Source organism: Lepisma saccharinum, unplaced genomic scaffold, assembly GCF_977018435.1.
Source record: "Lepisma saccharinum unplaced genomic scaffold, izLepSacc3.1 HAP1_SCAFFOLD_654, whole genome shotgun sequence".
Taxonomy (NCBI): domain Eukaryota; kingdom Metazoa; phylum Arthropoda; class Insecta; order Zygentoma; family Lepismatidae; genus Lepisma; species Lepisma saccharinum.
The window spans coordinates 11,417-24,709 of NW_028143325.1; the positions used below are offsets into that span (position 1 = coordinate 11,417).

Consider the following 13,293-nt stretch of genomic DNA (forward strand, 5'->3'; position numbering starts at 1 on the left):
GCAGCATCGCCCATCTCAATAATCCACGGATGGTCGCATGAAATCGAAAATAAAGAATTCCCTGATAACAATTAAATGTCAACTTCACGTCAAACCCGGCGCTATAAAGAAGTAGCCGGGGATATAAGAGAAAGTGAGGCGACGTATCCAATATAACAATATCACGTCACGTGCAAAATGTATAATTATGGCAGAAGTTGGTCTACGTGGGCCGGAACCAGTGATGGCATCATAGTGGGGCACTGGTGTGGGTGTTCCAGTTCACAGCCGAATGGGTGCACGAAAGAGCCAGATCTGGCTCCAAGAGAGCAAAGTTGGCACACTGCCGCTTAAGGAAGAGCTTGGGAAGAGTGCCGTGGAGACTATATCGCATGTCCTTAATCAAATTTACAAGAGAGAGGAATAAATTATACGTGTGACTCCCCAAAAAATTCAGTTTAAGTGACTTAGTTCAAGTTTCATGATCCAAGTTTGCAAGCTTTACCACCGATAAGCTGCAAATCATCTATTTCAGTGGTTCTCAAACTTATTTCCTCATTGTACTTCTTTAGTCGTAATTAAACGTCTACTGTACCCCAAGCATAGGTTTTCTCCGAAGAGTGGGTTTTGGTAGTTTTTTTTCTTCTTCCTGATTGGTGGAGCGTTTCTGGAGGCGTATATCTGCAATAGAGCAAAATGGCATTCGGGCTGTATGTGGAAAGATGGTAAAGAAATAAACATTAGAATCCTACGTTTACAATCTTTATGATTAGTTCCAAGAATAAAAATGTGAAACACATGTATGTTAAGAAGCATACAAAAAAATCTCATATTCTTTTCAGTTATTTAAAAAAAGTACAGAACAACAAACTGTCCCTCACAATTTTGGAGTTTTTATTGTAAACCCTCAGAGTTTCTAGTGAGAAGGGTGTGCCTGCATAGCCTGGCACAGTTTCTTGCTGTCTGGTTGTGCACTTGAAACTTTCAAGCAAAGATTCGGCTTCAAATTTTGTCTATTATACAGCTTTCGAACGAGTATTTTATTTCAAAACATATGATACAAAGATAAGAGTGTCAGTGACAAAATCAGCCTGATTTTCCTATTGAGCGTGAAAGCTATGAAGTCTGCTCTATACACCTGCAGCAAGAATGTTGTCGTGTGGATATTCTCGACATTTCTCTTCCAAGCTGATCGCGTACCCCCTTCAAGTCATTCACGTACCCCTGGGGGTACGCGTACCACAGTTTGAGAACCACTGATCTATACCACAACTGTATCTACACTCCCGCCGCCATTATAGCCGGCGCGGGGACCGCCTTCATGGCAGTGGTCCTCTGTTACCGCGTTTTCCCACGAAGGAACTCGCAGTCAAACAGCCAATTAGACCTACCGCTGTCCCCTCTCTTTGGGAAACAAGCGGCGGCAACCTTTCAAACACTCCTCCCCGAAGCAGCCAGTAGAGAGGATTTTGCGAACCGTTCTGGGCTGTATTGGAGACCGGATCGTATTGGAGACTTTCGATTATTAATACAAAATACGCCACAATAATATAAGTATGCATTTGTTATTGTTGTCTAGAAAACAGTGATATATTAAATCACCATTACAAACCCGAATTCCTCTATTCGTTATTACATTTTGTTCTTCCACATAATGGTGGAGATGTTCTTGGAAATTCAAGTACAGTAAAACCTCGTTAATCCGGACTAATGGGGGGATAAGTTGACCGGTTTAACGAAAGTCCGGATTAACTGAAATAACCTAAAAGAACAGTAGAAAGTGCATTAAAATTCCGTTTATACCAACAAAACACGTTTATTATGGGGTATATAAAGGGCATATGCTTAAATACACTGTACAGTACAAAGTCTGCGGGAAATAGAATTTCATTAGTGGTTGCCTGCCTTTTCTTTGGGAAGTTCTCTTGTTGACTTTTAACCAAAATTAAAACCTTGCATTCGGCTTTTATTTATTTATTTATTTATTTTGCCTTTTGCCTTTTGCTTGTCCGGATTAAGCGAAGTACGGCTTATCGAGGTCCGGATTAACGAGGTTTTACTGTAGTCTAAAATGAAACATCAACATGTTGATCAACTACGCCTAACATTTCTTACACCCTGAAGTAGTTTTATGATATCTTTAAAAAATCCATGGAGCACAAGGATAAACATATTTTCTTAAGTTCAAAATAATTCTTAAAATGTTTATAAACTTTAAGAAATAAGATTTGAAATTGCGTAAGTTATTTCTGACCTGTTTTTTTTTCTATTTCCAGGCACCAGGAGGTGTGAACCTGGGTCAAAATGCCGGCGATGCAGGCGATGCACAATGACAGCGACGACGACAGGTTTTCGGACGATGAGCTCACGCCGCTCACCCAAGACATCTATGGCGGAAGGTAAGAAGTCTTTCATTTACAGTATTTACCCTTTCGGAACATCTCTATAGGTTATTTGAAACCGTTCAGAGTTTCTCACCTTGGTTATGGCTGCATTTGTATTAGGGATAGGATTTGTATATTTACTGCATAAATATTTCTTGGTACCCTAGGTATAGGCCGAGAAAAAAATTGGATTAACCAAAAAAAAAAAAACTTGTAAATAAATATTTGTATTAATTGGCGACAAACAAATATTTGTTCACCAGAACCATTTTTTTTTAGTAATCGTGCACGTTTGTTTAGAGTTTCTAAAAATGTTGTTAAAATCACCAAATTTAGTAAATGTTACGAAAAATATTTTGTTTTTGGTGGGCAAAAAGCTTGATGAAAACTGTTTTGTTAATAGAAACCAATCAGTTCTTTTCTAATAATCCTGAAAGTTATGTAAAATTCAAATTTTCCATTCAATTGACGCCAATGTTATGTGAAAATCTGTATTCTGTGATTACATAACAGGTATTTTAATATTCTAATGCATTTTCTTTAATATTTCAAAGCTTATGCTTATAACTGGAGTGGAACACTCACCCAATAATATTAATCAATTTTATGAAGAATTTTTAATTGTTACAATTTTCAAGCATCGGTATCGGTGGAAATCGATAATAGCATCGGTATGCGTATCAAAATGGTATAGGGTCAACCCTAAATTCTACCGACCCGATAACTGTAAAAAAACATGTAATTGAGTGAAAAATTATGTCATTTTGTTGTTTTTCTATAAACATAAGCATATGCTTATGTTTATAAAATCACCACGTATGAAAGTAAATAAATAATGCAAGCCGTAGTAAGTTCTGCAGCCCATACTACAGTGAAACCTTCATAACTCGAACCTCAATATCTCGAATTCCTTGATAAGTCGAATTTTTTGAAATCACCTTGAATTGTCCATAACACTCAATACTAAATGAACCTCAACAACTCGAATTAAACCTTGATAAGACGAATTTTGTACGGTTTATGAAAACCTTTATGAGTCGAAATTAAATTCTAATCACCTCTATAACTCGAAGTTTTAGTCGCACGGACCTCAATAAGTCGAAGTGTAGGGTGCGTACGTACAATGTCAGTTGATCTTACGTAATCGCTAAACTTCTGAGAATATATCTACATATCAGCAAAAGCAAACTATACGATAATCCACGTCAATCCTTTGTCAGGAATTCTAAACGTGTGTAAGTTTTCATATTTTGGAATATCACAGCAGTTTTTCGAATGAAAGGAATATTTTGTTTAAAAATCGCCCTTACAACTGCCAAAGGTCCTGTCCAGCCTTAAGCTTTTTGGAAATTGAAGGAAATGAAGCTTTAGCACTCTCTATGTGATAGGGAGACCACTTATCGGTTTTCATCAACACTATGGAGGAACAATTTAGTAGACAGCGCTGAAATGAAATTTACAAATATTTTAATTGTGCCTAATTCACTAATAGTAAAGGAGATATCACATTTAATTATGTCCTACAATATCATGAGGAAATTTTGTATTTGGGGGCATTCGCCCTCCTGCCCCATGTGGTGCCATTGCTCACGGACAGAAAAAGGACTCCTGTTATATATACATTTGTAATTTTTATCCTTAGTAATTATTGTCGATTTACTCTACGGAGAAGTTATCCGTTAATTCTGTTATGTTGGAAGTATCTAAATACGATATGAGACAAAGTGATTTACTGTTTACATTACACTTTAAATCTTCCGTTGAACTTTATTATTGTCATCCTCATCGTCATGTAATAGCATGTTTCGACTTTTTTCATTCAAGCCTCCTCGATGGCGAGGAGATAACGCTGTTACCTTATAATGAAGTGGTACTGGGTTCCGAGGTGAAGACGCATACTGTTTCGGATCCCACTTTAAACTGTAGGTCCAGTCTCTATTAACCTGTAATGGACTTACAAACAAACCTTGAAACGCCCTCCCTTGCCCGGAAAAACAAATGCTACCACTACCTAGATAGAGGCGGCAAAATCTCCCTCGGACAAGCGAAATAGCGTTATGGTCCAGGTTAAGTTCGTGTGTAGGAACCGGTGACCAACAGTGCATAGTGATAAGCCATATCGAATAAAAACAAAAAAACATATATACGTTCAAATTACCACCTCTTTACCTGTAGCCGGGAAGCGGCTAGCTGCATACCTGAAAAATCACGGGTAGCGACATGCGTACGAAATGATATAGCCCAAAATTAACATGAAAATAAAAAGTATATTCTATTCATAACCAACAAAAATCAATTTACTACATCTCCCCCTCTTTCACGCTCTCACTTTCATTCACACATTCAGTCCTCTCGGGGTCATCAACACAGAAAATGATACATGACATGTACAGGTGTTATGACGATAAGCCCTAATGATTGCATTCATATTTAAATTTACCTTGAATTTTTGTCTAATCAGGTCATTTCTGATTTTTGCTCCAGTGCTACTCAAATCCTAGCCAGCCCTTACTTAAGTTCATCTTTTTAAATAGAAACTAGGTCGGCGCGGTGACAATACATTATGTGTCCGGCATAAACAAAGGCGTCTCAACGGCAATTACGCTCACGTGGGCGGACGTTTTCCTTTTACAAGACCTCACGTGGTTCCAAACATAACAAATAACCTCCGTTGAGTGACGCAAACATATACTCTCTAGCAGGCGGGACTTAAACACTTCGCCGCGACGAGCAATTCATATTACCAGGCAAATACTTTAACAAATAATCACATATGCGACCTGACGTAGCTAGCAGCGACACAGCACTGACACATAAAAAAGGAACAAACCTCAAGTAGATTAAACAATTAAGTGGGCGGCGCTTTACTCTAATAGTACGCACTTTAAACAAATACAAAGGAGCACAAACAACAACGAATTTAAGATCGTTAAAAAATGTCACAAGCAATAAGAAAAATTGACCTGAGACGAATAAATTACAAATGACAAGCGCGACGGGAGTTTGGTATGAAGTTTCGAGTTGTGTGGGCGTTTTCAAAATGTTGACGAATTTCAAGGGCGTTCTCTAAATCAATCGGGCCGTCACGTGCTGACAATCACACAGATGAATACATTACCATCTCTCAGCTTCCGAGGTGCATCCTGGCGTCTTTATGGGCGATTGAAAACACATAGTATTCACACGAAAGTTTTCCTTGGTCGCGACGCTGAAGATGCGAAGTGCGTTCATACATCTGGTTCCTCGGCTTCTCTCCCCCTCGGGATCGGTGAACATCTCCGTGGTCTGGGCGTCGGGACGTCAACATGGCGGCGTTCAACATCTCTCTCTCTGTGGCGGCTGGTTGGCGTCGTCGGGGCATCAACAGGGCGGCGTTCGTCGTCTCTCTCTCTCTCTCTGCGTGGCGGCGGGTAGGCCTCATCGGCGTGGCTCGTCGTTTCTTGGCATGTTGTAGGCATGGGTCGTAGTCTCGTCTGACATCGGGCGAATCGACGGTAACGCCCTCATCTCTCTTCTTCCTCTAGCCCGCCATAGTTTTCGATGTTCCTCGTTTCACAAAAACTATAAACGGCGTCAGATTATCACGGAAACACAGTCTCGCTTCAACTTCCCCCAGCAGTTGAGGTAAGCGCACTCGTGTAGACTTACTGTCTATCACACACACTGGTGTTCGCAAAACACAACAAGGTACACTGTATGCGGAGAGGTAGCACGAAGGCGCTGTCGCTACAAGAATCGCGGCAAAACTGTATACGGAGAGGTAGCACGGAGGTGCTCTCGCTACAAGGATCGCGGTAAGACTATGTATCGAAAAACCATGTCCTTCGTTTTATTTGGATTTTGAAAAAGGACTCTAGGCGCTCGTTGAAGGGACGCTTCCGGAGAAGTCATTTCACTTCGCTCTATTGTCTCCCAACTTGTACGGGCCGTGCTCGAAGTTCGGTTTCTGCGGATTAAGCTTCCGCCTTGCTGTCGCCCATAGCTCAATTGCAATCGGTGCCCACAAACTGATCAATTACAACCGATTTGATCTGGCGTCCGTAATTGTTGCTTGATCGCGACGAAACTCCACACATCCGTCCTTGCACACATGCTGCTGCGCTGGTATAAGTTTCACATGAATCTGACCGCTGGAAACCGAGATATTTAAATGGTTGTCATTACGGTCGAATTTCCTAAGCTTTAGACGCATAACGTGACCCTTCAGGTGCTCACCCTTAAGACACGCGAACGTCTCCTTCCTGCCGTCGGCTTGGCAAAATCAAATATGTATTCTTCCAAATTAAAACACTCAACACTTTGATTCAACACATTTTTTACCGCTACAGACATGAATAATAATAATAATAATAATAATAATAATAATAATAATGACGGTAAATCTGACTGTCGCAACCTTACATTAAAATTCAAATAAAATTAACGCCAAAAGTTCAGAGTACCTTGTCTTTAGCTTGACACTCGCCTCACTTAGTACTCCGGCATTTTATTTCTTTATACAGCATATTTGCAGAAGATACAATTTAACATACAAGTATATCATCAATATACGCTGTATAAAACACATCTTATTACTAACTTCGTTGACCCTATACAGTACAGTTGCTAACAAAAGTGGTTGTAATAGATTATTCTGGAGCTCAAAATTGTATTTTCATCTACATTTTGGCTCTAAGAAAATATATCCTTTTGCAGTATGCAGTCCAGTGTATTTGCGGCGTAGCTTTTGTTTTCTGCGCGTGCTTCAAAGACGATGGAGGGAAAAAGGTGTCTGCCATCTCTTAAAAAGCGCGATACTACCTCCGACCAGTACACGAGAGACTGCTTCTGATTGACGACTCTAGGCATTTAAATGTGATTGACTGATTCCTTTTTCTTCCAAATGGCGCCTACGGGAGATAATCACTGCGAGAGGACAGACGCACATACGTCTATATTAACAGACACGTCAGATTGACAATTTACGTTTTACGTATTTTGTGCTTAAAACCTGCTTCAAAACCAATTGAGGCAAATAACAATAACAGAATTTCCAGGAGGAGCAAGACAATGCCTAAGATAGAGACATCTGTTGGACTGCTACTAAACTATTACAAAGTTGAGGCGTCTTTTTCTCCGAGGTCTTGTAAAGATTGCCTTTCCCTCCTCGCAAGAACCACAACCACTTTGGATGTTATGTTGACTGTACCAAGCACACAAATTCAATCGTTTATGACGACATAATCTGTCATTTATTGGAACGGAGCGCCCTTTGGCAGCTACACCTATACTTCCTGTAGGAATGTGAAGGTGGTGCTTTACCAAAGAGCAATTCCGTCATCATTCCACCCTCGTGAGCTCCTACGCTTACGCCCTCTGTATCTTGTTCTGCTCAGGTTCTCTGGCGGCAAGGAAAAGGAGGGAGTGGACGTCCTTGAGAGGCCACGATGCATACCGTTAGCTGAAACTGCCTTGCATTGAGAAAGCAGAAAGGCATCTATCTACCTGGCTATCACCCAACTTCTTGGAACCGAACATTGAAAAACACTCTCTATCATTGCGGTTTATATAATGGCTCTTTCCGTTTATTGCATTTCATTTTCCGCCAGTTCCTCTAGCCAGATCTGTGTTTGTAACTTCATGTCGAAAATCTCTAAAGGCCGAATCACACGGAACTGGATATCCAGTTAGTTGGCGTTGAACTGGCTACCTGCTCGGATGTGATGGCTGCCTGGCTGGAAGATAATCTGTGAGTTTGCAAAGGGGAGTTTTTTTGTCTTTGGCTTCCGTGCGTTGGCTGTTTTTGTTAGTTTCTCGATAATAAAAAGAGGAGAGAGAGATGACATGCAGTGCATTCCTGTTCAGTTCATTAATATTTAGGTATTTATGAAAAGCGATGAGATGTGTACGTGACAGATATGATTAGCCGAAAATCCTTATTATTACAATTACATTAAATGTTTGATTTATGTGAATGTGAATAAATCCTGCGAATCTCACGTATGAATATGGTACCCAAGATAATTAAAACGCTTGTTCGGTACGCACTGATTACCATATATTTTTTAGAGCCAATCTCTAGTCTATTCTTTTTTATTATTTAATAAAAACACAAAGCAGTAATTCTCCTACAACATTCTTCAAATTACTCGTCCATCTTTACAGATTGACTGCTCTGCGCAATGCCTTATGGGAACAAACAAGTACCGTAACAACAAGTATTGTGTGAGACGAAAACTAGCAAATGGGTAGCCAGTCCAGCGCCAACTAGGGCATTCCTACTGGAAATCCAGTTCCGTGTGATTCAGGCTTTATTTCGGCGTCATTATAATCTGCATTTCTATTGTGTATTTTTATTCTTTAGCATCTCTTTTTTGCTACTTTTGGCTAATCGCCATAATAAGGATGTGTGATGATTAGATGAAATTGATGAAAGGACACTCAAAAGCAATTCCCATGCCCAAGTCGAGACTCGAACCCGCAAACTTCGGTGGCGAATAGCAAAATCGACCTTATAGAGCGTTCGGCCACCGAGCAGGGATAGTATTATAATCATTTCAAATATTACATTGATATCGTATGACATTATTATTATTATTATTATTATTATTATTGAAGTAGTAAGACAAAATAAAAGCATTCAATTTGCTTGAGCAAAGTATGTTTTACTTTATTATTAGATAGGCTTATGTGAAGATAAAGTCTATAAGCTCCGAACCACTATGTAATGTTCCTCCAACACGTATCAAACCTTGCACCCGCCATTATAATGTATATTCGTATAATACCTATCTTTACTGCCACTTTTTTATAATCGCAACGATGAGGATTAGCTGCATATATATATATATATATATATATATATATATATATATATATATATATATATATATATGATTTGATGTTTTAAGTACACTTTATGCACAGTAACGCTAATCGGGACTGGACTAACAGTTTAAAGTGGGATCCGAACCATTATGTGCCTCCACCGGGTATCGAACCCGGGACCCCTTGATTACAAGGCTACGACGCTACCACTGCGCCATCGTGGAGGTACTGATTAGTGATTATCAGATGAACACCCATGCCTAGACTGGGATTCGAACCCAGTACTTTCGGTGGTAAGATTGAAATTCGACCACTTAGTGCTCGTGGACACTGAGGCGATCCTTGTTTACAAGGCAATAGTGTTAACCACTATGGTTTCAAGGAAGTCCACAATTTGCTTGGCAACATTATAGTAAAAATTATTTTTATATAACTGGCAATTTCAAATCATGTTCAAATATATGATGTAATCAGTACAAAAAATATTATATTTGAAAATTTTAGGAGCAGAAAATGGGATAAAATTAGTGAAAAATGAAATTATTATTATTTTAAAGGTAAATCTTTAGATTTATAATTGTCATGAAAATTTCCTTTAGTGTAAATATATTTTATTTATTTATTTATTTATTCAAGATGAAAGTTTAAACTGCAATTTAAGGTGAATATCTTCGTTTAATTTGCTCCAGAAATAATAGAAAATAAGTCTGAGTAAAAGTGAAACAGTCATCGAACACGTACCTATCTAGTAATGGCCAATCCTATAAAGAAAGAAGAGTTTTGCAGGAAAGTGACAACTGATTCATTTAGAAATGTCAAGACGATGACAGGAAACATGAATTAGAATTCTTCTTTTTCTCATTCTCGAGGCATTCCAATTATGTTCCATCACGAAACAGGAAATCTCCCGATATTATGAGTAATTTTATCCAGAAACCTTGAAAGTCGTGTCATTCACCAATCAGAAAAAAATGGCGAATGCCCTCCTTTTTTATATAACTTTCTCTTCCGTTTCGCTTCATTGGTCGATATTCTAACCAGACACACTGGCGTGGACTTTCCCAAGAATATTAAGGTTTCATTTTCAATACAATTTGCTATGCCTGGAATATTATTATCTCAAATGCAAGATTGCTGTCCTTCAATTCGATTACAATAGATCAGGTTTCTTTTCTCATTATGACGTAGTTTTATAAATAAGCACAAAATATCTGCGAAATACTAGGTTTTAGATTTTTCGTAAAAACAAATGTTTTGTCTGAAATTTGTTAATGGCTAAAACATCTGGACATGCGGAACTTCTATAATTTCTAAACATTTCCGTTCAATGCAATGACTATTTTAAAATTAAGGACATGAATGGAGCAAATGTTGCTCACACACGTGCGCACACATACACACGCAGAGAGAGAGGGAGAGAAAAAAGTATTAGTAGTAATTCCATTAGTACCACTACTTATTGAAATTATTATTATTATTATTATTAGTATCAATTGGCTTGTAATGTTGAAATGTACTGAATTATCTTACAGAAATGTTCTCAGTGTATTCCATCTTTAATGTGTGTTATTGTTGGAATTTTATGAAACATGCATTACATCAAGCTACCTAACTAACTAACTCTCTAGCCTTCTTAAACCCGAAGGTTCATTGCTGCAGCAACACAGGCCTTCCATCTGTCCCTATCCTGAGCAAGCTCTATATACTCTTTCCCATCCCTACCGATTTCCTTTAGGTCCATCTCAACGTTATCCCTCCATATTCGTCTTGGCCTGCCTACCGGTCTCTTACCATTAGGTTTCCCAACAACAATCCTGTAAATTCTTCTTTCCTCTCCCATTCGTGCCACATGGCCTGCCCACCTAAGTCTTCTTGATTTAATCATTCTAATAATATCTGGACATGAATACAAATTATGTAGTTCTAAATTATGTAACCTTCTCCACTCACCTGTCTCCTCATCCCTTTTAGGTCCAAATATTTTCCTAAGTATCTTATTTTCAAATACTCTCAATTTATGTTCCTCTTTAAATGTAAGGGACCAAGTTTCACATCCATATAATAATACAGGCAAAATTACTGTTTTGTATATTTTAACTTTTAGTTTCTTAGATATTAAACGAGAAGACAAAAGTTTATGAAGAGACAAGTAACATTTCCTTTTTAATATCATTTTTCATTTGTTAGTGTTACTCCTGAGTAGATTACATCAAGCTACGGAGTTAAATTTGATGTTGCACTTTTATTACAACATGAACCTCATGTTCCAGAAGGTTTAATGCAATACGTCTAACGTGTTCTGAACATTTAATCAACTTTGAAATTTGGGGGCGAGTCTCTCCTTTGCCCCTCCAAGTTACGCTTATGATTGAAAATGTGCTAACTTGAATCTTTTTTGGTTTCCGATAATGTTTATCATTACGCCGACCTCCGTGGTTGAGCTCGCAAGTAGGCCTATGGGTTCCGGGTTCGAATCCAGGCCTACGCATGGATGTCCCATCACTCATAGCTAAAAGTGACAAAAGCGAAGTAAAATAAACCAAATGAATCAATCAATATTCATCATTATTTTCATTCAATTTTTTTTCATTTTGACAGAATGCGCCATGGTCCACTGCCTCTCCCCCTTGGTACCTCACCTGGTGTCCACGGCAAATAGACCTTGAGGAAAGTGTAGCCCATTAAACAAATGAGTCTTGTTCGCGAGCATTCCTCGACGAAACCATTTACATTTGCCTTAGTACGAATACGCTAAGCAGCAAGGGGAACTCATTAGCCCCACATCCCTAGAGAGCAGATGTCATTTCACTACGCATTACGTAAGATTATGCGTGCGTACATCCGTTTGGGGACTTTCACGCCGTTTTTGCGTTTCCTTTCACGATTTCTACAGCGAATGTAGCTTTCTCTGTACACAAGACTTATATTACATGTTCGTTTGTTATTGATTTCCTTCTGTCGCTCTGATTACGGTTATTGAGTAATAGTTTTAGAATTTAAGTGGGGCTTGCGAGGGCTACAGTATCGGGTGTATATCTACAAATAATTTTTCAGTGACGCTAGGATTTGGTATGTGAATAGGTGCTGTTATCGCAACGATGGGTGCGATGTTCATCCCATCGGGAAGAATCACTGCGATTTATATATATTTGTATTTATGTATTTGTACATCCGCATACACAGGGACTCAACTTCCTGTTATAACTCTTGTTTCCATTATGCTGTACTTATACAGGGTGTCCGAAAAGTCATGCAACTAAGATTTTGGACGCACGTAACGTTTGTACAAGAAGCGATAGAAACATAAACTTTGCACTGGGTATTAATTGAGGACTAAAAGTGGTAAACGTTGTAAGTGCCAAAAGCGAAAGTGTTGGGAAATCGCATCGTTCCGCACATCAGCCCGTAAAAACGTGCACACTAGTGACCTTTTTACACGCCCTTTGAACTACTTAGAGGGCTACCAGCCACTTTTCACGTTTACCACATTATAAAGCATGGCACATTTCACAGTTTAACGTGGAAAAAGGTGTTTGAATTATTGTGGCACTTACAGCGTTTAACTATTTTAGTCTTCAATTTTGTCTATGTGGATATTTTTTTTAACATTAAACAAGAAAATGATTCTATGAACGTTCAGTGTGGATAAAAAGTTACTAAGGTGTAAAACCGTTTTTGTATGAAGTAAAAACATGGACAAAAGACAGATGTTGAGTTTCTTGCAAAACATTTTTTTGTTCATGGATGGACTCCGTGGATATTTAAGGATATAAGAACGATAAATTTTATGCATTACAGATGATTTGTGGTGTCAATTATGACATATTCATAAAAACTTGTTTTATCGAAATTACGAGGTGTACTGGCAACATTGGTCACGTCAGAGGGTAGTACTAGGTGTGCCCGACATCTGGCTATGTTATTCATTTAATGCTCGGATGAAAGAAAATAGTTGACATTTATCGTACAAATAAGATAGGTAGGTTAGTTCAATTCTTTTCTTTAATAATAACATAGCCAGATGTCGGGCACACCTAGTACTACCCTCTGACGTGACCAATGTTGCCAGTACACCTCGTAATTTCGAGGAAAAAAACAAGTTTTTTATGAATATGTGAGAATT

At 38.6% G+C, this 13,293-nt stretch overlaps 1 protein-coding gene across 2 annotated transcripts in view; it reads left to right on the forward strand.

Moving 5' to 3' along the window:
• Positions 1-2,259: 2,259 nt before the first annotated feature.
• Positions 2,260-13,293, forward strand: part of LOC145983109 (chitin synthase chs-2-like) — an 81,619-nt gene continuing 70,585 nt past the window's right edge. For both annotated transcript variants that reach the window (XM_083116386.1, XM_083116387.1), the window contains exon 1: positions 2,260-2,378. In XM_083116386.1, coding sequence (XP_082972512.1) covers positions 2,284-2,378 — 95 coding nt within the window. In that variant the 5' untranslated portion in view covers positions 2,260-2,283. The remainder of the gene's footprint in view (positions 2,379-13,293) is intronic.